The sequence below is a fragment of the Schistocerca serialis genome, chromosome 2, assembly GCF_023864345.2.
Source record: "Schistocerca serialis cubense isolate TAMUIC-IGC-003099 chromosome 2, iqSchSeri2.2, whole genome shotgun sequence".
Lineage (NCBI taxonomy): Eukaryota > Metazoa > Arthropoda > Insecta > Orthoptera > Acrididae > Schistocerca > Schistocerca serialis.
Window position 1 is genome coordinate 437949935 of NC_064639.1, and position 26095 is coordinate 437976029.

General features: G+C 39.0%; 1 protein-coding gene across 2 annotated transcripts in view; it reads right to left on the reverse strand.

The window, feature by feature from the left end:
• Positions 1–316: 316 nt before the first annotated feature.
• LOC126457308 (translation machinery-associated protein 16 homolog) overlaps positions 317–26095 on the reverse strand; it is a 46322-nt gene continuing 20543 nt past the window's right edge. For both annotated transcript variants that reach the window (XM_050093494.1, XM_050093493.1), the window contains 3 exons: positions 13826–13974; positions 6343–6500; positions 317–731 (listed from right to left, as the gene is read on the reverse strand). In XM_050093494.1, the coding sequence (XP_049949451.1) occupies positions 588–731; positions 6343–6500; positions 13826–13974 (451 nt within the window). In that variant the 3' untranslated portion in view covers positions 317–587. The remainder of the gene's footprint in view (positions 732–6342; positions 6501–13825; positions 13975–26095) is intronic.

Here is a 26095-nt window from a genome sequence, read left to right on the forward strand (position 1 = left end):
ACATTAAAAGCAAACGAAAAATTAACACAGCGTATCATTTCCTTATTAACACCTTATCTACCTCCTTAGCCTGACATTCAAGTCATTTTGTACTTCTCCAACCACAAAAAATCTCAGCTTGACCTTATCAGTGTCTCACTCCCATTTCACCTCCAGTCAAATTGTGGGATTCAAATTAAGACCACCCCCCCCCCACACACACACACACACAGTTCTGACATTACATAGATAATAAACAGTAAGAACAGAGCTGTGAGTATAGTATTTTAAGCAATGAGTACAAGTTTAAAGGTACTAATAAAATAAAAGATATATAACATTTAAAAAATAAACATGTATTTACAGTAGCTATTAACATTTCAAGCTTGAACAAATAAATACTATATATATACTGAAAGCAGGAATCAGAGGACGCCCAGAGTCACAAACTCAAACATGCATATCTTTAATAATATCAAGACATTGTCTGTCCACAATGACGTGAATAATAACTGGACTGATGAGTTGTGTCTGTCTTCATGCAGCATACCAAGATTATCCTGGTATAACACAGAATGTAGCAGCATGTTTCATATCCTGCATAAGGTTCAAGTGTCAGTTTCCATATGTTCCTCTGCAGCCTCTGTTTTATTTGGTGCAATCTCATTTCCGTCATTTGCTGGTAATGTTGAATCTTTGTCTTCTTCAGGGAGGATATTTATACTGGTACTTTCTGATGAGTCACTTTGATTCTGCAACAGTAAGTTACAGAAACATGTTTAAAACTTACACATGTATGAACCTTAAAAGCTGAAAAATATTTTAGCATTCTACCAGGAATTGTCATATTTTCTACATATCTACTATTTTATGTAATTATAAAGATTATAACCTGGATATAGCAAAATAAAGGTCATTCAAAAACAGGAGAAGTGTTTGCTGACTGACCAAGATTTTGGCAACATGAACACATAGTAAAGAAAGAACATGGAAGAAAAATATGTTACACGAAAAGCTGAGTAACATCGTGTCTGGCAAAAAAGGAAATCTTAAAGTGATAATTTTTTAGTAACAAGCAATTTTTTGCTGTTTTTGCTATCAAGAAACTTAGTAATGGTTTTTTTGTTTGGTTGATTTTAGTGAGTGAAAACAACTAGAGTCATATGCGCTCATGTCAGAACTGTAGAACATGAAGACAAAGAGAAGAGTTAAAAACAACTACACGTTAACCCAAATCGATGGAAGAGAAGACAGATAAAAACAGGGACATGATGGAAAAAGGTCTATAAAATATGTCATAGACAAACGGAGGTCCTGAACTAAAAATCAAATGTCCTTTGCCATATTGCTACAATGGATAAAAAGTGGAACGTGGTCAACAGTGCAACCTAGCTAAAACGATCCCCTCACGGCGAGAGTGCCGAGTGGAGGTCGTCCATGCCACTGGAAGAGGCTTAGTAACTCTGAGCTTGTTCCCATGAAGGGAGGACCAATGGTGATGACAAGGCGACACCATCTGCTGACAGACGGCAACACAGAGACTGAAGGGAATGTAAGAATGTGACCAGGAACCCATAGAAACATCACAGTGGCTCCATCAAGACTGAGCAAGTGACAGCTTTCTTGAACCCGTTGCACTAAGGTATGCAAGGTGTACAGCACACAGAGGCTTTGAAGGGCACTGAGAGAGTCGGAACAGATGACGCAACTGAAAAGCCTGTGTCGCCAGATGTATAGTGTGGCCTAATACAGGGCAAAGAGCTCTGCTGTAAATACTGAGCAGTGTTCCAGAAGCAGACACTGAAAAACACTGGTGCCAATGGTGACGGCATACGCGATACCACAGTCAGATAGTCATCTGTGTACACAAAGGAACTATTGCCAAGTTCCACGCAAAGTTTGTGAAACTGAAGGTGATAGAGCGAGGCTGGAGTAGTGTCCTTAGGAAGTGAACGAAGGCCAAGGTGAACACAGGCTGCCGCATAAAGCCAAGGTGGTGAAAGGTTGCAGGTTGAGTGAAGTTAAGCTGCCGGAGCAAGAGCTGAAAGCGAACTCCAGGAAGTAACAGAGAAGAAGGATGCACCCCATACTGGCGATCAAAGGAGTCATCGAAGGAGGTGGCATAGGGTAGCTGGTCACGCATGGCAGATAAACTGCATGCATATCTGGTGAGGAGAAAGTAAATACACTACGACAGCGGTAGTTCAGCAGCTTCCGCATACAGACTCTCAACTGGGCTAATACAAAAGGCGCCAATGGCCAAACATGAATCCTACGAATTTCTTAGTTTCAACGAATGGAAGAGCAACAGACTCAAGATGTAATGATGGTGGAAGAAAGCAACTGCACCACCAGAAATTCATACAAATGGTTTTGTCAGTGGAAACACAAAAGCCACAGCCGATGCTCCATGAGTGAAGGCGATCGAGACATTGCTGAAGATGCTGTTCAATGAGACAAGTCTGTGGAGAACTGCAATAGATGGCAAAATCATCAATGGAAAGGGATCCAGAGATGCCCAGCGGGAGACAGGCCATTATAGGGTTAATGGCAATAACAAAGAGGACAACACTCAGGACAGAATCCTGAATTACACTGTCTACCTGGAGAAAGGTGTCTGACAAGGCAGAACCCACAAGCACCTTGAAAACTTGTTCGTTTAAAAATGCCTGAAGGAAACAAGGCCACGGAAGCCCCACAAGTACAGAGGATACCAACCCTCCAGCAGGGGCCGTAGGCTTTCTCCAAATAGAAAAACATGGCCACAGTCTGAGATTTCCGCATAAAAACATTTGCGACATTGATCAACAAAGTGACGAGATGGCAAACAGCAGAACGGCGTACTCGAAATCCACACTGTGCAGTGGTTAGTAAACTGCAAGACTTGAGCCACCAAAACAGCTGGACAGGAATCATATGTTCCATCACCTTGCAAAAACAGCTGGTGAGAGAACTAGTGCAGTAGCTATAAGGAAGGTGTTTGTCCTTACCAGGCTTTGGTATGGGTACGATAGTCGCTTCACACCAGTATCTGGGAAATGTGCCCTCTGCCCAGATCCGAATGTGAACATCGTCTGGATGATGATTTTGTGGGCGCTCAACTGCACGGTTATAAGCGCAGGTACAAATTCCCAACCTTCGCTCAGTCCATTCTCACCACTTTCATGAATGATGATGAAATGATGAAGACAACACAATCACCCAGTCACCTCGAGGCAGGTGAAAATCCCTGACCCAGCTGGGAATCGAACCTGGGACCCTGTGCTTGGGAAGCAAGAACACGACCGCGAGACCATGATCTGCGGACTCGTTTCCAATGGAGGAAGGCACAGTGATAGTGGGAGGAACTAGAAATCTTCAAAAAATGCCGGTCCAAGGTATAGCAACAGGATCCACAGTGATATCATCTGCTACTAGTGAATGAAATCCAGCTAGCTGTCCCAAAGAATGTAATGACACTGTGCAAGCAATTGTTTATAATGAACACAGTTTACCATCATAGGATGACTATTAATTTCAACATCAACCCTAAAGACTTAAATTAATCAAACTAATAACCTTCATGCATTAAAGTCACCAAGCAGCAGAAAGTGGTGAGGTAGCTCCCCAATAAGCTGGAGGAAGTCTGTCCTGATAACATCGAATGATAGAGGAATGTAAACAATACAAAGGGGAAAGGTCAAGTGAGGAAGGAAAAGGCAGACTGCAACAGCTTGAAGGGGGCTAGTCAGGGAGATGGGTCGACTATGAATGTTATCCCGTACGAGCAGCATGACTCATCCACGAGACTTAATGCTATCTCCGGTGTGGGGTGTCAAAATGGATTGGAAAGAAATGCGAGAGCTCAAAGCAGTCTTGAGGACACAATTTTGTTTCCTGGAGGCAGAGAACAAGCAGACACTGCAATTCTAATAGCAGCTGTAAATCCTCTGTTTGATCGAAGGCCACGAATGATCCATTGAAGGAGAGTCATAATGAGGAGAGGAGAGAGGGGAAAAGTTGAAGGGGTGTCACCTCAGCAGCTGCCGAGTGCCAGCCTTCAAAGACTCACTACCACAACGTGCAGAGGCTCGAGGATCCAGCACCATGATATCCACAGAGGTGTCTGTATTCTCCCCCTGTCTATCTGCAGGGTCCAGGGCAGAAAAACGGTCGGCAGTGCGCACCAGTGCCACGGAGTTGCCTGGGCAAGAGTATCACGTGACGACACCGTCAAAGAGGATCTCAGTCGGTGAAGGAGAAGAACTTTTGCCTTTGTTTGACTTCTTTGAGCCTTTCCAGTTGGTAGAGGAAGACTCATATGTTTGTTGGCTGGAGGGACGTAGAAAGTCTTCGTGGGAGTATTCCTTCTGTCCTTTCCAGCCTGCTTGTTATGTAGCAGGTGACTTCGCCCAGGGAAGCGAATGTTCGGTGGCTTGCTGCACAGCTGGAAGAGGAGACAGCGATGCTACCATGACACTGGATAATGCTGAATTTGAGGTCGCACATCTGCATGGCCATGTTCTTCATGGAGCAAGATGTAACAAGAACAAGAACAAGAACAATACTGTAAGTGCCAGATGGTAGAGTGCAGGGTGTGAGACTAACCAATGACCAGTGAGCGACCGCATAAGTCACTTTTTCCTTTACCCAGATATCCTTGATAGCCCACTCATCGAGATACATGGGCCAATCTCGAGAGGAGGCGGTATGGTCACCATTGCAGTTGATACAGCGGGGGCGGAGGGGGGCAGTTGTTCTGATGCACATCCTACCACAGGTTACACATTTGTTTGGCTGGGGTGTCAACAAGACATTTGAGTATGGTTCAAATAATGATGCAGGTAGCAGCACATTGTGTTCAGAATGTACTGTCGGACTGTGATAACTTCATAGCCTGGTTTGATCTTTGACAGAAGCACCACTCTATCAAAGGTGAGCAAAAGTGTGTGTGTGTGTGTGTGTGTGTGTGTGTGTGTGTGTGTGTGTGTGTGTGTGTGTGTGAGCACTAAGGATGCCTCTACCTTTTTCATAATCCTATGGACGGAATGGCACCCTGATTAGAGAGGTATGTTTGGATTTCTGCCTTGGTCAGACCATTGAGCAGCCTAGTGTAAACACCATGGCATGAATTAAGGGTTCTAAGTGGCTCAACATGAACAGGATAGCCATGGAGAAGTGAAGGGGCAAGCAGTTTTTGTACTTGAGAATCAGGAGTATTCTCCAAAAGTAAAGTGTCATTGTGTAAATGAGAGCAAGATTTCACAGGGCCAACAATTGCATCAACACTTTTCTGAATGAGAAACAGATTTACTGTTGAAAAGTAATGACCATGAAACCACGAGGAACCATGCTGCAGCTGGGAGGGTCTTTGAATTGGGAGTTTCATTTCGTTTACATTTGGTAGACATGGGCTGTGAAGACAATGATTGACTCATTGCGAGAAAATGCCTCATGATTGCCAGTGTCTCCCTCAGAGGGGGCTCATCCATCTTACGTGATTGTTCAAACCTCAGGTCACACCTGACAGAGGGACCAATCAGCAATTTTGGAAGGTAGCAGCTCAGGTAATCACCCCTCCCTAGGCCTGGCCTGTACCAGGGTGCGCATGCGAACCCTACCTGTTGACCCGCTGCTGGGAATTACGTGTTACCCAGTTACCTGTTGCATGTAGGAAGCATGGGCCAGCATTCAGGAGCGCACAGGAAGCATGAAGAAAAAGAGGAATCTCAAAGCCTAAAGCAGAGGAAGGATAGGAGAAGGTGAATCTCACCAATGAGCAGCAAGGGAAACAGCACTGTGTGCAACAATATGAAGTTGTACCACTCCTTGGGTGCTCCAGCCCCCCATTCAACGGCCCAAATTCCACGAAGTCTGGTATCAGAATATCACCAACTTTATCAACCTCTGTTAGTGGACAAGAGAACTGAGGTTATTCTGGATTTATTTCTCAATGGGCATATAACCTGAATGGCTTTAAGTGTACTCACAGTGAGATCCCATGTCCTCAGGATTAACTATGCCTCTGCAACCAGAGAGAATGAATTCATTCATTCATTGAGTCTAAAGGACATAAAACAGGCATCCTAGGTTGTCAACTCGCTTGGAACCATCAGTATAGATTAGTGTATTATGGCTGTGTTGAGAAAATAAAAGACTTTTCCGACTGTATCTCACTTATGGTACATTATATTTTTCATCCACATCATTCCGAGAAAAAAAAAAGGTAAAGTAATACTCATAGAAATTCTTATTTACTATCAGTGTGAACCTGGACATTAATTCTGACCAACCATTTCTACCTGTAATAACCGTAATATGAATTAAATGACCTCCTACCTGTAACTGAAAAATCTAGTAAAGTTAAAAATTTATTTGACATACCTCTGAGTTAGGTTTCTCCTTTGACACTGATTTTCCTATGATGGAGGACAAGAAACGTTTTGAAAACAGTCTAAGTCTGAACTTTTGTAGGAAGCGTAACTCGCCTTGCCACTGACGTAACAATGCCAACTGGCTGGTTGCAAGAATATCAGGTAGTTCTGCATCAGAAAGAAAGAAAACAATTGGATCTGTGAAATTATCACCACCAGAAACAGTGAATTCATTTGTACAAAATGTCAAAGACAGCACATTATTAACATCCTGTAACTCATCAAATATATTACTTTCATTGTATTACCTCGTCACAAACGGAAGGTGAATTTCAGCATGTCATTTCTGCTCATATTTTAGAAATACACTAAATTATCAGGTGACACAAGTACGAGTTTAATATTTTGTCATTTCTTTTAAAACACACGGTAGGCTCAAATAATATTACATTCTGCATTAATTTTAATCTTTATTTTATCAATGAATCCGATGTTGGCAACTACAATAACGTTCATTGAAATTACAATATCAAGAAGAATTCAACAATTGAAAAGAAAATTATACCACTGATTAATAACTTTGCAAGAGAATATTTTTTCGAACATTTTCAAGGTTTACAGATCCATACAATGAACAGTTAGTTACTTAGTTAAGTATTTCGTAGATCATTTGAACAATTCTTTTATCAAACGGATGTCAAATGAGTCACTTTTTCCTGCATGTCTCGCAGCAGTCCAAGATGCCAAAGGTGTTTTCTTAAAGAGTTTTGAAAGGTGGTCACATTAATGTGACAACAGGTTCCACATTGGACTCCAGCTGTCTGCTCATAGAACTGGTCATTGAATAAAAGGTAAGTGGAATACAATACATGTTGAAACAGGTTAGTTAATTCAATGCAAAACATAACCTCAATTAACTGTAACAAATTAGACAAAGGAACATGGAGATACATCAAAACTTACTAAGATGCCAGAGTAATTCAAAAGCAATCCATCTAATTGACATGAGTAGCAAGGTATTTTGCTACACGGTATGCTGGAATGCCAATGTTACTGACAACAGGCCCAAGAGGAACGCCTTCCTTGCTTATCTTTGGAAGGCCTTACAATCAAAGGGGGACAGCAAAATAAGAGCTAAGAGTCCTGACAGCTCTTGTAACATGGAACTTTTTTTTTCCATATTTTTTTTCCAGGAGATTGCCAGTCTTCCTCTTCACCCTTCTTGTTGGGTCGGCATAGTGTGATACACTGGAATAGATAGTAATCCCTGCATCTTTTGAACATACTCCTGCTTGTCAACACAACCACATCACTGCTCTTCTTCACATGTAAGATACCAATACTGTATCAGAATCCCCCTTAAGTGAATTGACTACACAGCTGCTGTACTATTTCTTTGTGTTGACTGAGGCATGTTCACCCAGGGGATAAATAAGACTTTAAAACTATACACAGTGTTGGAAAACTAATTTACAATGGAAATACATGAGTGGAAGTGTGTATATCAGTGTATTTTTATCCCTGTGGTGTTCCGTAACTTGGGGCAGAGACCTTTGTACTTCTTGGAGAAAATGGGGTAAGGTACATGAACTGAGCTGAGAAAGCTTTAATATTAATGAAGAAAATAAATAATCCCACCAATTAAATACCAACTGGCATCTATTTCTAGATGATGACATCAAATATAAAGTGTTATTCATTAGTGCCTCCAGGATTTCAAAATATGACTGCGCGAAAACTAAGAAACACACAGAAAATAAAGACGCATATCACTAGATAGAGCATATCTCTAAGTTTTAAACCCACACTGCAGTTGCTCAATATGGGCATCATTTGTGATGTGGCAGAAGGTAAGATGTGTGAGTAATTCATTGACACTGCTGTTGCTGCCGCCACCGCCACTGGTGTCGCGCAGGAGGTGCGATAGCAGCCCTCTTTGGAAACCTGTTCATTGAATTGCCTATCTGTAGATGCCAACCAAATAGATATGACATGTAGTGGATGGTTTGCCTACATGTTCTGACACACATATTACAAATTGAAACTTGGGGAGATGCTCTATCCAATAATGTGTTCCTTACTGAATGTCTTCTAGTTTTTGCACAATCATCTGAAACCTCAGAGGTACTTATGGAAAACCTCGTACATGCTAAAAATTTAATTAATGTCCCCAAGCAAATTACATCCACCAGTCAGTGCTGTACAAAGAAATGAAACTCTGGAATTCAAAATTCATTACTGCTGAACAAAATTTAGTGAAAAAATGATGAAAATGGAATTGTCTTGTAAATCGGACAGATTTTGTTCCCTACATTGAAAGTAAGATCTTTAAGGATGGGTGGAACATGTCAGAAAAACCAAAGTACACCACACCTGTTTACAAAAGAATTAGGTCAGAAGTGAAATGATCTTAAGTGAAAAGATTCTCAACGCTGTAGTTGAGACACACTTTTCTTCCTTTAATTCATGTCTATGGTCACTTTTTTTTTCATCAGACTACCGGTTTCGGTCTATAATGGCCATCTCCAGGTCTGCAGCAAAATATGGGAAAAAATACAAATACATTAGCAGATTGTATATAGCCTAAAACAATAAAATAAACCATAATGAAAAGTACTACTGACATACATGTGCATTTGTGCACTTCAAATATGAAGAGGCATATCTGTTTTACAAAAACACATCCTAATACACTGGAGCCGTAGAGAAAGTCTAATATTAAACACAAAATTAGCATTGTGTCATCAAATATGTATAAATAACAGCATATGCAAGATTCATCTTGACAGCAACACTGCTGTTCAAAACAAACAGACAAACAGCTGTACAACAGCCACAAAATGTTTGTGTTGCAAGTTCACCAGAAGTTGCTTCTGTAGGCACACACACTGTCTTCATTGATTAATTGTACAACGTAAAATAAAGGGGAATACAATCAGCAAAGTCTGTAATGGCCTTATAAGGTGCAAGATATATTACAGTAATAAAAAGTGATGAAATAAAACATGTCAAAAGTTATAATGTTAAATGGGGAAAAGCTAAGAGAAAGTAATTGACATAGGCTCAAGTGCCAAGATTATAGATAATGACATAAATAATGAATAGCTTTCAGAGTGCACAGAATAATACAAAAATTATAAAACAAATAGCTAAAGAAGCCACAATGAAATAAAAAAGACTGCCACTCATAATCAGTGCCCTCGGTTATTGCTAATGTCAGAAAGCTGCATAGATGAGAATGGATTAGAGAAATGTGAACGCCAGAATGACCCTCGTACCCTGCGGCACACTATTGCAAGAAAAGAATGATAAAACCCCATACCAGTGCAAGTGCAAAATTATCTAGTTAATGAAGTATACTATATAAAAACAGAAGGAACAAGAAAACACAAGAGTTGTGTGGACAATGTAAGAAAATTAAGTAAATATGTAAGGCACTCTGTACTGGGTGAAACTATCAGCAAACTATACAAAATGGAGGCATTCAGTGATTAAAGCAGAACATTGTCGAACAAAGCAAAGTAGGCAGTGGGCATGAAATTGCTCAGCCAATTAAGCAGTTTTGTTAATTATTTCTTTTTCGCTTTATAAATTTTAAGCTCTTCTAACAAATTAAGAATGTGGCCTTTTTCCACCCCAATGTTTCCTATATAATGACCAGTTTCAGATAAATGCTGTTCCAAAGCAGTTTTGTTCCATGGCTCTGAAAGCTATTTAAACCTTAAGTTAAAAGAGCAGAACATTTGACCGATATAATATTTGTCACAGTTACTGCAATCAATCCTGTATACTCCAGAGGCATCAAGTTTGTCATGCGTCCTTTTCAGTTTATGTTTTACTCGCAGTTTTAGGGTGGTGTTAACCTGAAAGCCACATCTGACATCAAATTTCCTAAAACATTTTTCTATTTTCAGGGACACTTTGCCATTAAATTTCATAGGAATGTTTTTCGTTCTTTCTTTACTGGTTCTATTTTGAGTGTGTGTGTGTGTGTGTGTGTGTGTGTGTGTGTGTGTGTGTGTGTGTGTGTGCGTGTGTGTGTGTGCGTGCCTGCTGTTTGTTATACATTTCTTCAACCTACTGGAAGGACACGTGACATTTACGGAAAAGCTGTTAGCTACCACAAAATGCTGAGTTCTTTACGAATTTCGCTTTTGGCCAAACGTAAATAAAGGAGCCGGTGAATCGTGGAGGTGAAGAAGGCCTTTTTTTGTATCAGGGAGGATGGCATGAACTGGCAATGATGAAACTCTCTGCACAAGTAGGTTCCCTGAAAATTGAAAACTAGTTTTTATAAACATTCCTAAGGGCAAGGTCATTGTACTTAATAGAGATCTCTTTTTCAACTTCAGTAGGAAAAGTTATTTTTGGGTGCATGCTAGCAATGGCTTGGGCAAATGCATTGACCTCACTGGTGTCACCTAAATGTCATCAACATAACATTTATAATAAATCACTTTATCTTTTAGATGTGGAAACTTGGCAAAAATTTACATTCTAAATCATTCACAAAAATATCTGTTTAAGTACCAGCTAGGATATTACCCAACCCAAGCCCATCTTTTTGAAAATATATTTTGTCATTGAAGGTAAAAAAATAGTAAGCTCAAACAAATTCTAGAAATTCAACTACTTGAGTACACTCTGCAGTACTAATCTTACTATGGGATAGGAGATTATGTCTGTGAAGTCAATACTTTCTTTTACTGGGACATTGTACATCCGTGATCGCATTTGCTAGCTCCAAACTGTTTTTGACCCCAAAATAATTATCTAATGAGTAAACTGATTTAAGATCGTTGTTAAGAAATTTATTTAATTTATAGGATGGTGATGACATATTTTTCACGATCAGATGAACCAGATTTCACATCTTTGTGAATCTTAACTTGAGACCGAAGCTAGGGAAGTTTGCAATTCATCATTTTAGGTGATTTCTTTCCATATTTGTTAAGAAGAAACTGGGAGCTGTCAATCTTTCTTCGCAAACCAGACAAACTTTTCAGTTGGGTCTCTGTGAATTTCTATAATATCGTTTTCTGCAAGAAGCTCTTCTGTTTTCCTAATGCAGTCATCTTCATATACAAGAACTGCCATACTCTCACTGTCAGCTCGGTTAACCAATGCTTTCTCCTTCTCTAACTTGATATTAAGACCCTTTAAAATACGGCTCTCATGATTCTCCATTTTGAACAGATAAAGCTTTATTGACCTTAACAGCGGTGTCCACAATTTCAAATTTTGTCATCCCAGCCACTTCACATGCCATTTTACTTTCAACAATTACTCACTGAACATCCGCCTTACCAACATGTGAAGTGATGTGTTGTAAACCTTAATTCAGTAAAATATTTTCCTCGGTACACAGAACAATGCTCAATAAATGAAAAGCACCAGTTTGCTTTTGTTCTACAATATTGTAGAACAAAAGTAAACTGGTGCTTTTCATTTATTATAATGTTGTTCTACCAAGAACCGACAGAAGATTCTGTTAACAAGAACTATTCTTCGTAAGTTAGCTACCCTAAGTTAACAACACCCTAAAGCTGTGAATAAAACACAAACTGAAAAGGATGCATGACAAATTTGATGGCTCTGGAGTATACAGGATTGATTGCAGTAACTGTGACAAATATTATAATGGTCAAATGGGCTTCTCTTTTAACTTAGGGTTTAAAGAGCTTTCACACCACGGAACAAAACTGCTTTGGGACAGCATTTATCTGAAACTGGTCATTATATAGGGAACACTGAAAAAAGTATGTGGATTCTCCACAGGGTGGAAGAAGGCCGCATTCTTAATTTCTTAGAGGAGCTTGACATTTATAAAGCGAAAAAGAAATAATTAACAAAACTGCTTTATAGGTAGAGTGATTCCGTGCCCAACGCCTACTTTGCTTTGTTTGACAATGTTCTGTTTGAGTCACTGAATGCCTCCATTTTATATAGCTTGCCGATGGTTTCACCCAGCACAGAATGCCTTACATATTTACTTAATTTTCTTACATTGTTCACACAACTCTTGTGTTTTCTTGTTCCTTCTGTGTTTATATAATATATTTCATTAACTAGGTAATCTTTCTCTTGCACTGGTATGGGGTTTTATCATTCTTTTCTAGCAACGGTGTGCCACAGGGTACAGGGGTACCTCTGGCAGTCACGTTGTTCTAACTACTTCTCGCCTATGCAGTGTTCTTTCATTAGCAATAATAGAGGGCGCTGATAATGTGTGGCAGTCTGTTTTATTTCATTGTGGCTTCTTTAGCTATCTGTTTTATAATTTTTATATTATTCTGTGCACTCAAAGCTGTTAATTATTTATGTCATTATCTATAATCTTGGCACTTGAGCATACGTCAATTACCGTCTCTTAATTCTTCCCCTTTTTAACAATCTAACTTCTGTCATGCTTTATTTTATCCCTTTTTATTACTGTAATTTCTCTTACACCTAATAAGCACTTCACAGACTTAAGTGATTGTATTCCCCTTTATTTTACGTTGTACAATTAATCATTGAAGAATGTGTGTATGCCTACAGTAGACACACCTGGTGAACTTGCAACACAAACATTTTGTGGCTACTGTACAGTCGTTTGTTTTGAACAGTAGTGCTGCTGACAAGATGACTCTTGCATATGCTGTTATTTACACATATTCGACAATGCTGGTGCTGATTTCATGTTTAACATTTGATGATGGCACTATGGCTCCAGTACATTAGGACGTGTTTTTATAAAGCTGATATGCCTCTTCATATTTCAAGTGCACAAATGTACATGTATGCCAGCAGTACTTTTCATTGTGGTTTATTTTATTGTTTTAAGCTGTAGACAATCTGCTATTGTATTTGTATTTTTTCTCATATTTTGCTGCAAATCTGAAGATGGTCATTCTAGACTGAAACTGGCAGTCTGATGACAAAAATTGTGACCATAGATGTGAAGTGAAGGAAATTTATTCTATATTTCGGTCACTGTTTTATTCACTACCATGTCACAACTAGTGAGCCGCACTTTTCACTTACATATTAAAAAGCTTACCACAAACATCTACACATTAGTTAGTTCTGTGATCCACAGATCATATTCAGTTTGAGAACTACTTTCCTTTACAAAAAGATTCAATATAGAATCTAATTCCAAATGAATTGGGGTGAAAGAAAACTGCACTGTATTCATCTTGACAGTAACAAATAGCTTGCAGATTATGGTTCAAATGGCTCTGAGCACTATGGGACTTAACTTCTCAGGTCATCAGTCCCCTAGAACTTAGAACTACTTAAACCTAACTAACCTAAGGACATCACACACATCCATGCCCGAGGCAGGATTCGAACCTGCGACCGTAGTGGTCGCGCGGTTCCAGACTGTATCGCCTAGAACCGCTCGGCCACTTCGGCCGGCACTTGCAGATTTACATATTATAATAAACAGGATCATATATGTGAAAAGCCAGCAGAATGGCTAGGACAGGTTTAGTTGTAAAACTCACCTATACCTCCAGTTTCATAATCCTCTCTATCTTTCAGTATTGTCATACGAATTATATCCTCACGGCTGGCATGCTGCCGTGATCTATGTCCACCAATGGTTCTTTTAAGTTCTATTTGTTCTAACTCATCATCAAATCTGTGAAGATACCTGCAAGTAACACTGCAGACATGTTATGTTCTTTATACTTCTGAATCATTAACATTTTTGAAGCCTTACAAAACACACATAAGCAACTTTTTCTATAAACACTGAAGTTCATTTTTGTTTTGAACAAACAGCTATTTTGCAGAATTTTTGAAGATGTTGGGCTTATTACAAACTGAAATACTAATGTAATACTATAAAGCACATCTCAGAATTTCTAGCTATGGAGGTATAAAGTAAAAGTATTTGTGAGATGAAGTAAAAGAGCCTTTTTGGGTGTGAGGGCTTGAAATAAATTTATAATAGGTAGACATTTTGATGTAGCAATTTTAGGAGAATGTGTTTTGAACTACGGTAAGATACTGGTAAATGTCTGGCCTGTGCTATTGTTTATGGCATTAATAGCCTCATGAAGCAGTTGCAGGAATCATGACCGAATTTGTTGTGGTGATCGTTGTTTTTTTTAAATGAATGCAGTGGCTACTCCAGGTCAATCATGGGTTTGAGTACTGATACCAGTAATGGAAAAATGCTCAGCATTCATTATGAGTGCATGTCAGTTCTGCTTTCGCAGAAGCATGGGCTAGGATGCAGGCTGTCAGCCCTGCAAGAGGAAGGTGGGATTTCTTTCCTGCACCACTCCTGTTCCTGTGGCAGTCCTAGCTCTCGTTGGCTTACTCTCATAGCTGACTGGCAGATTAAAGTGTCTGCATTATCACACTTACTCATTATTACAGAAAGAGTTACAAAAATTTATCTTACTTTCATGGTCAATGCAAGTTTGAACTAGTATAACTAGAAACCAGTATGGCTTCTCATTTTACATTTAATCTCTTTGATGTATAAAAGATTAAATGAAAACCATGACCATCCTTTAGTATATGGTAATTATTTCGGACACCAAAAAGGATGAGAAAATTTTATGAAATGTCAGTCAGACACTGCAACATTTGCATAAGCATCTGGAGAGAGACAAAGAGAGAGAGAGAGAGAGAGAGAGAGAGAGAGAGAGAGAGAGAGAGAGAAAATTCATAACAAGAGTCTGTTTGTAACCTTCTGCCTTTCTGCTTACTAAGAATCAATGGCACTATACACCGATAATTATCATTCCTGTCATTCATTCAGTCATTCATTCATTCATTCATTCATTCGGGGCATACGGTACAGTGATGGGACTTAGATAGCCTCTCTTAAGCAAATGTCAAACTCACCTTCCAGTGGCACACTCCATTACCACAGACAAGGCTATGACGATCAAGAAATGGCAGTATAACCCAATCACACAAACGGAATTTTAGGAAATAACATTCCTTCCCCTATAACACCTTGGTTGGGAGCAAATGCCAAGGCTCAGTGGTTGCAGCTCACCATGGCAATCGATAGTTGTATGCTGATAGCCCATAACTGCTTAAAATCTATATATCCAATAGCCCATACAGCTTAAAATCAATACATCCCCTTTGTCAGAAAAGTTCCTGGACTGGGTAAAAAAAAAAAGAAAGAAAGAAAGAAGAAAATTGGACTTACCAGGTAATGACCCAAACAACTATCAAAGTAGTCCCCTTGGATATCTATACACACACTTGCCAATGTTTCTGGAGATATTGGAAGCAAGTAGAGAAATTTTCAGCTGCAATGTTTGAAAAAATCATTTGTCACGGCTTTCTGGATATCTGTGATATCCTGACGAAGCTTTCTTTTCATTTGCCTTTTCACTCGTGAAAGCAAGAAAAAATATCAAGGCATGAAAGGTCAAGCAAGTATGGCTGATGTGAGATGATAACAACAATGTCTGGCCAGATACTTGGTAACAGATAACCAATATGGGGTCTTGCACTGTCATGCAGTACAAAACAGTCCTGAGAACACCACAAATCAGGGTGGTGACACCTAACTGCTTGTCGTAAATGTTTCAAGATTTCAATGTAAACAGTTTGGTTCATTGGTTCACTGCTTGAGCTGGAGGAAAATACTCTCGGAGACCTAATCCTTTCCTATCAAACACTGTGATCAACATTGTTTTTGTTCTCTATGGTTGTCATTTGACTTTTTTTCAAGGCTGGTGAGCCAGGACTCCGCTATTCAGCACTTTGACACTTCGTGTGAGAGTCATACCTTTCATCCCCAGCAAAAAGTTTTGACAGACATGAGGGATCATGTCTGGCTCTATCCAGTACTTCAGCAAAAATTCTTTGTATTTCCTCTTTCTGTTTATCCGTTAGTGCGTGAGGGATGAGTTTTGCATTACGTTTCCTTAAATCTTAGGCTAAAATCTTATGACATACATTATGATTCAAAGTTGTTCTTATATAATACATCATCTGATATCTGGGATCAACTTGCACTGAATCCCTACCCTCACAAAACATTGTGTGCCACTCGAAAAGCTGACTTCTTGGAAGTGTCTTGTCTGCATATGCTTGCTTAACCTTTGTCCTTTTCCTGAGATTAACAGAGAAATTATTGTTCAGGCTTTGCTCACAAGCAGCATCAACTGTGTCACCATGAATAATGTGCCAAGAATCCAAACAGTCTTTTACGAAGCATAGCCCTGCCACCCAGTGAGTTCTAACGGAAACACGGCCCAGTTCATTTCAAGAACACACACATTCAGGTAACATGAAAAAAACATTTGTTCCTTTTTAGTACTGCAACACAGACACAAAAAACCTGTCCTGGAACTTTTCTGATAAAGAGAGTATTAAAGAAAATAAGAAGCAGCCAGGCAGACCTAATAACAACCTTTGTAAATAGAATGAATTTGGAGAACTGGAGACCTTGACTGCGCATATATTCCTGTGTTCTGAAAATCCAAATAATGATGATCCCTCTTTGAGGGATTGGGACTGCTCTTAGGTAAAAGAAATGAAGAAACTATTGAAGAGTTTAAATCCAACGTCTATGCAGAACTCCAGAAAACAGTCCAGAACACATGCAGGAAAGACATTTTAATTACGATGATGATTTTAAAGTAAAGGTGGGTGCAGACACTCTTGCTCTGAAGGAAGTGATGAGATGATATGGTGTGGACAACATGAATAATGGAGAACTTTTGTGGATTTCTGGTCCAATAATGGTCTAATTATTGGTGGGTCATCTTCCCTCATAAAGAATGTCAAAATGTCTTGCATGTCTCCAAATAGTTAAACTCAAAATCAAATTGACCATTTTAGGGGGAAAAAAATAGGAGAAAATCTCTCAAACGTGAGAAACCAAAGGGGAGCAGATAGGCAGTGAGCACTGTCTTGCGTCTGCACATGTTTGCATCAAGATACTTCAACATCTACATGGATACTCTGCAAATCACATTTAAGTGCCTGGCAGAGGGTTCATCGAACCAACCTCACAATTATTTCAATCTCGTATAGCGCACGGAAAGAATGAACACCTATATCTTTCTGTAGAAGCTCTGATTTCCCTTACTTTATCGTGGTAATTGTTTCTCCCTCTGTAGTTCAGTGTCAATAAAATATTTTCACATTCTGAGGAGAAAATTGGTGATTGGTATTTCATGAGAATATTCCATTGCAACAAAAAACGCCTCTATTTTAATTATGTCCAGCCCAAAACCTGTATCATTTCTGTGACACACACTCCCATATTTCGCAATAATACAAAACGTGCTGCCCTTCATTGAACTTTTTCGATGTACTCCGTCAGTCCTATCTGGAAAGGATCCCACACCGTGCAGCATTATTCTAAAAGAGGATGGACAAGCCTAGTGTAGGCAGTCTCCTTAGTAGATCTGTTACTTTTTCTAAGTGTCCTACCAATAAAATGCAGTCTTTGGTCAGCCTTCCCCTGGAAACATTTTCTGTGTGTTCCTTCCAATTTAAGTTATTTGTAATTGTAATACGTAGGTATTTAGTTGAATTTACAGCTTTTAGATTAGACTGATTTTGTCATGTATCGAACTTCAACAAATTCCTTTTAGCACTTATGTGGATGACCTCACATTTTCGTTATTTAGGGTCAACCGCCAATTTTCGCACCATTCAGATATCTTTTCCAAATTGTTTTGCAATTTGTTTTGATCTTCTGACGACTTTATTAGTCAATAAACGACAGCATCATCTGCAAACAACCTAAGACGGCTGCTCAGATTGTCTCGCAAATCGTTTATATAGATAAGGAACAGCAAAGTGCCTATAACACTACAATGAGGGAATGCCACTAAGAGAAATTGTTTCCAACTCAAAAGAAGAGATTTTACATTGCAAAGTTGAAAAATGAAGAGGTCATGATGAAGAGGACATTAATGAAGTCTGGGAGAGGATCAAAGCTGAAAAAATTATTTGCTTGAGGAACCCAAGAAGAAAGGAATAGATGTCAGAAACAATTTGAAATTGTATCAGACAACGGACAGGAGTAAAACTAAAATTAAACAGTAACAAGACATGGCTCTGGAGAATTAAACTACAGGAAGAACATAAAGATGATTACATGAAGGTGAAAAAAAGTGTTACAGCCAATCACGCAAAGTGGGTCTCAGAATTGGCAGAGAAGGTACAGATAGCAACTGCTGCTGGAGACATGAAGGAGCTCTACAATGTCACAAGGATCCTTGACAAAAAGAAAGTCACCCACAGTCAACCTGTAATAAGCAAACAAGGGCACCTTGCCAACAATGACACACAACTTTCAAGATGGCTATGCACCTCAAGGTGATTCGCAGAGTATAGTTGCAGATGCAGAACACTTCATGGAGGTGCTGAATGCACACGATAAAAGGGAACCCGAATATGAAGGTGATCCTGAAATGATAGAAAATATGATTAGTTCAGAGCCACTTTCAAAGGAAGAGATTAAGTTAGCAATAAAGCAAGTAAAGAATGGAAAGGCCCCAGTGGCAGAAAACACTGCTCCATGACTTCTGACCACTGACCCAGGCACAGCCACTGATCATCTTTACCCTCTTTTGATGAAGAACTACAATTTGAGGAGTGTGCCACAGGAGTGGAGAGAAGGGCTCCTCGTCAAATTGCCCAAAAAAGGAGCCATCACCAACTGCGATAACTGGAGGGGAATCGGCTTCCTTACGATTCCAAGAAAAGTGTTTGCACAAATTATCCTTAATAGAATCAAGGTGCAAGTTGAACTTGCATATGAGAAAGTAACAACCCAGTTTTAAAAGTAATCATTCTTGTACAGATCAAAGAAACACCCTTAGGAGTCTTTATTAAACAATCAAATATACACATCACTAGACTTCAGTGTCTTTCTTTAGACTTTGAAGAGGCCTTCAACTTCATTAAAACAAGTCATATGTGGAAACCTATGAAGTAGTATACAATAGCAGAAAAGATACTAAAGGTTAATACAGAGACTTACAATAACTAAAAATGCTGAATCATTCATGAGGGTAAAGTTATGGAGCCATTGCCAGTTAAGTCTAGAGTTTGATTCTTTATCTCCATCTATCTTTTTACTTGTACTGGATGAAGTTATGAGAAAAGTGGCAGAGGAGGAGGAGGAGGAGGAGGAGAACAAGAAGAAAGGATACAATAAGGATGGACTGAGTGGTTGGATGATCGTGTGTTTTCAAGAAACATCTGCCTCCTCTCGCAGAACCATACTGACATGGAAGGAAAGCTGCAGGACCTTGGATATGAAGCCAAGATTGTTGGATTGAAAGCGAATGTCACCAATACAAAGATTATGAAAAGCAATACAAGGGGTACAAGAAAGCTGAGAGCAAACAACGAGGACGTTAAGAACATGAAGGAGTTCACAAACGTTGGGGGGTGTAGTTACTGAAGAGAAAAGTGCAGGTGCTGATGGCAGAACAATAATCTGAAAGGCAAATGGAGCCTTCATCCAGCTGTATGCATTACGGAGGGCAAGAGAGATTTCCATAACAAGTGAACTGTGAATATTTAGAAGAAACGTGAAAGCATTGCTTCTATACAGATGTGAAACTTAGAAGATTACCTCTACAATCACCAAGAGTTTGTAAGTCTTTGTCAGTACATGTCTTAGAGAAATGCTTAAAGTCTTTGGAACAGAACTAGAGATGAACAAATCACCATCCAAATCAAGAGAAGGAAGTGGAACTGAATCAGACACACACTCTAAAAGAGCCCTGCATAAGAGCAAGAGGAAATAAGTCAGTAAATCATTCATTCACTGACACATTCATGAATCCCATCATAGGACGGGGATGTGGAGCACATCAAATTCTGTATCAATTAGCTGGTGCAACCCCTGCATGCTCCTTCTGTAACCCACACTACAGTCCAATTAAAATTACTTGATAGTCCACACTTCAATGAACTGGTTTCCTCCAATCAGAGTGCTCAATGTCACACTTGAGCTGTACACCGTTGCCAAACTGTCCCAACAATTGGCCAATTCACCTTGTCCAACTTTCTTTCTTATTGTGTTCAAATCCCAAAACTTGGATATGGCCCTTTAATTTTGTATTTCATCACAAATTATGAAAACCACACAACACACACACACACACACACACACACACACACACACACACACACACACACACACACACACAAATGATGCTAATGATACACACACATTTCATACACAACACTAACTAAACACTACTTCCATACAAGACAATTCAGTGTCACATACCATTAACACGATCACAGATACTGGTTTAGATTTTAAAAAATTTCACACAATATTATGCGAGACCAAATTTTTGAAGACTGCAATTCATCGTTGCTATAGGAGTATATTAATCGTAAATATAACAATTTGATGCACAACATTGTAGCATACTGGTTAGTGGATTAACTTGTCTTGTAGAATTTGAAATTCTTACCACCCAGTGAATTTTTTTATTTCTAAATCTAATTAAAAGATTTTCATTATTATTTTTATTCAATTAATTGATTCATATGTATTTTTTATTTAATTTCTAATACTTTGCCACGTCATTTTCATTATTGCATTGACTTTTTTATTTGCCCTTATTTTTCTTCCTATCATTCTTTTTTTCATGCAGAATCTGCCAGTATCTACAACCAAGTGCCAACCAGGATGCTCATTGGTTGCGAAAGTGGTAGTTCGTGTAGCCAGTGTGATAACAGTTTCAGATAACCAGCAAATGATAGCGAAAAATTACATTTTGTTTCCTAGTACTGAAACAAATTTTTCTGCCTTGAGTTTGCTCATACAGGTTGGCTTTAATCACTGTGAACAAAGCAATTGTGATTTTAGTTCTACCGCTGATTGTTAGGCACTGTTTTGTTGGATACATTACACATTACACAACATATGTTGTCTGCCACTGTTCAAGCATAGGTCACTTAAAATCAATTTTTGACAGAGTATCTTGCAATTCCGTCATACCTCACGGCAGCCGCTTCCAACATTCCTCTGTGTTACACATCAACAGTATATGTGAAGTGACCCGCTGTGTCTGTGTGTCACCTATAACTGAGCAGTAGCTAGCAGCTGATGTGGCAATACAGTAACGGCAACTGACAGCTGTCAACTATCAAGTAATTTTAATTGGACTATAGTACCAAATTACAACTAAAGTTAATCTGCTTACATTGTAAGTAGAATTTTTTTTAGTCTTTCCTAAAAATCAACCAGTGGAGTTTCAGAAGATGTTTATTATTTTGTTTTTACAATGTGTCATATTTCACACAATGTCCAATGTCAAATATTGGTTTGTGTTTTATTACAAACAAAATGTATTTAAACTAGTGTTCTGAATGCACATTCAACAAAATGGTCTTAAATTGATATAATAAGATACAGGGTTTAGTGACATTTAATGATAATTTAAAAGGTGTAGCAACACAAGAAGAACAATTAATAACTGAGAAGCACACCTGCATCACAGCAGCAGACAGCACAATGTGGAGCACAACATGGGGTGTGAAAGGAAGGCACAAGAAATAAAGTATTTACCAATCTGAGACGTTCCAGAGATCACTGGAGGTGGCTGTTTTTCTGTTCTTTGTAAAGCACAGTAAAATGCAGCACACATTATTGTGTTAGGGATATGGAAATAAATACCAGATGGATCTACAAAACATCTTTAAAAATTATACAGTACCAGGCTGTATTACTACTGCGAGAAAATGGCTTGCTCCACTCAGTCTCAATGGAGTCAACAAAAAATACACAGCAAAATATTAGTACACACTTTTTCACCATGTCTTGTTTGCCAAACATACGCCACCTCATGTACCAGCCTGCAGATACTAACAGGGGTCAATGCTACAAGTATTTGTTAGAGTACTGGTTACTCTCCACATTTGTGTGTCCTTATGAACTTATGTCACTAAGCCAAATGTCACATATGACAAACTGAAATGATTCTATTGCACAGGTACAAATACTCCACTTTAAAAATTTTCTTGTTTGTAGTGAGAAACAAACTGATCTTCCCATTGATTCAAGGTGTTACAAACACCTTCAGTTCGAAATGGGAAACTTAATAAATTCCGTCTACAATGTTTACAGTGTTTTTACTATGCAAATGCAAGTTTAGAAGTCACAGAATCATAAAGCCATGATCATAAAGTGACTGCAATGTGCACTGGCATCAAAAAGATGCTATAATGACAGCAGATGAAATTTATTAAGGAGTTTTCCATTTCTTTCATTGCCTCAGTTTACCTAGAATAGTTGCTATGACTACAAGGGAAAACTGTAGTTTAACAAAAAACTAATTTAGATTATTGTCTCAAATAATTCTAGATTGTGGTATCAATTGTAGTGTTCTATTTTAAAAAGTTTCACCAAAAAAGTTGCAACACAACAAAAAGGAACAACTTTCATTAGAGAATTTCTGCACAACAAACACACACAAAATAGGCATCCAAAAACATGCTGATGAGCTACACTTGTAGTAGCACCCACCATGTGTAATACCTTCAGTACAACATTAAGTCTTAGAACATTTTCATGCTCTGTAGTGCCATAATAAATCTTAATTTCCTTTACAAGCAACACAAACACTACACTATAAATACAGGGTGAGTCAAAAAGAACTTCACAACTTTGTATACTCTCTTGACAGACACTCTGGTACAGGTAAGAGAAGTAGAGGATAGTAATGAAGCTATAGCTGAGGGGCACAGTACGCAACTGACAAACTCGGAACAGGGTCTACTGAATAACACTCTAACACTGTGGGAGCTAACTGAGGAATTGGTGGGATGTGCGTGGACGGCTACTGACTTAGTGAATCGGTACATGAATGTTATACAGACCTGGTAAGATGTGTTAAGACACCAGGGTAGCTGTCACAAGTGTCAAGTGTTATTTTGGTTTGATGTGACTACCATTTGCGATGCGGCAAACATCCTACTGGTAATAAATTTGTTTGCACACTCATTGCAGCATTTCAGGTGTAACTTGTGCAATGGCAGTGTACATACGATTTTTCAGGTCTTTAATGGAACTCTAGAAAAAGAAATCAACTTGTGTCAAGTCTGGGGAGTTAGTTGGCCATGCGATTGATTCTCCCAGGCCAATCACTGACCTGGGAAGCAATTATCAAGGAAATCTTGAGCTCCCATGAGGAAATGAGGTAGTGCACCACCTTGCTTGTAGTAAACTGTCCCATCTCTATAATCTTCATTGAGCTGCGGAATAAAAAGTTTTCAAGCATGTCCAGATAAACAACACGAGAAAGTGTTTTCTCCATGGAAAAAAAGGAGGCCATACAATCAATTTGCTAAGGGCACAAAGCACTAACTCTAGGACTATCACAAACTTGTTCCAGGATTGTCTGTAGAGTTTTACTGCCCCATACTCTGAAGTTGTGGGTGTTCACCATGCGACTGATACGAAATGTTGGCTCATTGCTGAAGATTATTGTGCTCACGAATGTCTTGTCATTCTCTATCCAATGCAACATTTCCGCAACGAATTCCCCATGGGCAAGCTTTTGCATCGCTAATGTGCTGCGCCATTGTGAATCTGTATGGTTTCAAGTGTAAATGACTATGCAGTACTCACCAAAGTCTTTTGTGGAAGGTCAGTGTCGTGAGACAAGTCGCGTTGATTTTTATGAACCGCAGGAAAAGCTCTACCTAACCTGTTCGATGTAATCAATTACACAAGAGCGATCTGGTGATTTATAATGTCACAGTAAACAACCCACCTCAACAAAGTTCTTGTGCCAAGAGTAAACTGCAGGCCTGTTTGGAGGCTCTTTAGCACATTTGGTGTGAAATCTATGCCGAAGGGCTGCAGCAGAATTTGTTTTACGCTCCACACCAGTGGGCATAGCAATTTTAAATGTGCACTGTGCTGGTGCTCCTGGTGGTGGAATGGGATACTGATGCACTACGTGAATCAAACTTTGAGGCTGTTTGCTACAAAATGACACATCTACCAATTTTGTAAGGTATCTCAATAAATTTCTGTATCTTTCCAAGGTCGTTAAGTCCTCCTTGACTCACCTTGTATTGGATGTATTGGACAATCATCTACCTTATTAGCAATTATTTGTATAAAATTAAGAAAAATATACATAAAGATTAGATCTTCCCCCATAATGCAATCACTACTGCCGAGCAAATACAGATAACAGTGTGAGAGCTACAGATCTCTAAACATAATACTGCAATGTACCCTAGCAGTCCAAAGAGTTTTGAGACTATCATCTTACCCCACTTGAGTCCAATGCACAGCATGTTCATACACCCACACCCATATGAAACTGTCAGGGTGTCTGACAGCTTTCATGTAGTTCGCAAATGAGAAAAACACACACACACACACACACACACACACACACACACACACACTTATTTTTCATATTTTTATTTGTCCACACCAGTACAGAGCTACACACTCGTCTTCTGCTGTCCTATAGAAGATACATATTAATACCACACGTAATGCTATAGGCATAAGAATAAAATACTACTACGCACCAGGCATTCAAATGTAAAATCATGAACACATCCTAACTTCCAGAAGATGTAACCTGTAGCATATAATATTATGTATTAAATTAATACGTATCTTCTATGGGACCACTGGCAATGAGCATGTAGCTCAGTACCGGCCCACAAAAATACAAAAAAAGCAAGTAGCTTTGTCCTTGTCTATAGTGGGTATTTCTCCTATGTGCTATCAGGCACATTTTCTCTGGTGTTTCAGCAGATATCTGCAATTCCATTTTTGCAACGTGTAGCTGTAGTCAGCCTAACAGGTCTTTCATACAACAAAAGTGTCAACAGAAAGTATCAGCTTGTGTCTCATTACCAACAAAATTATCTTAAGGTGGAATTTTACACGCTCATTTGATAGAGCATGTCCTAAATTAGTCTAGTGCATTACTTGTTTTATCAAAATGTATAAATAGGAACAGTAAAACAGGAAGAAAAAGCAATACTCCAGCAGCACTTCTGCATGGCAGTAGCAGTCATGCATGGGCCAGTGCGGTGCTGTCACTGCTGGAGTACTGGTTATTCTTTATGCTTTCTTGTCCCCGTTAGTTCACATCTATCAAAGGAGTATCACTCTAGACTAATCTGGAACCATTCTGTCAAACTTACAAACACACAAAATTCCACTTTAAGAATCATTTTGCTTGTACTGGAAACAAATTGATGCTTTCCAGCAACACTGGATGCCGCAAGGAAAATGTGAAGAGTAGCATTTGGTGTGGCTGACTCCTGCTACAAGTTGCAAGAAAGAAATTGCAAATATTTGCCAAAACACGTGAGACAATGTGTCTGATGACTTTCCTAAGACACCTGGTATACACAAATAATGGTGTTTACCAATAAAAGCCTCTCTTTGGGACGTACAACTTGTGTCTCTCAGTGGCTTAACTATAGTAAGGGAAGTTCTGGCAGAACATAAATAATTTGGGAGTAAAGGTGAGCTGTCTCCTTTACATTGACCTGAATGTCTTATGTTGTCCAAGCAATGACACATCAAATGAATTTCTGCATTTTGCCTTTGTGGCAGGTTCCTACTGATACCCAAATCTCATCAGCTTTAATGATGTTTTTGAGGAAACGACGGTCCACATTTTGCATTTCAATCTAGTCGCATCAGGCACCCACAAGTCATTTTTGTATGGAAGTCAAACCTTACAGACCAAACCTTGCAAACAACAATTTTCTCTTCTTGAAACTATTTTGAAGAATGTATTTACCATTTGATTTACAGACAG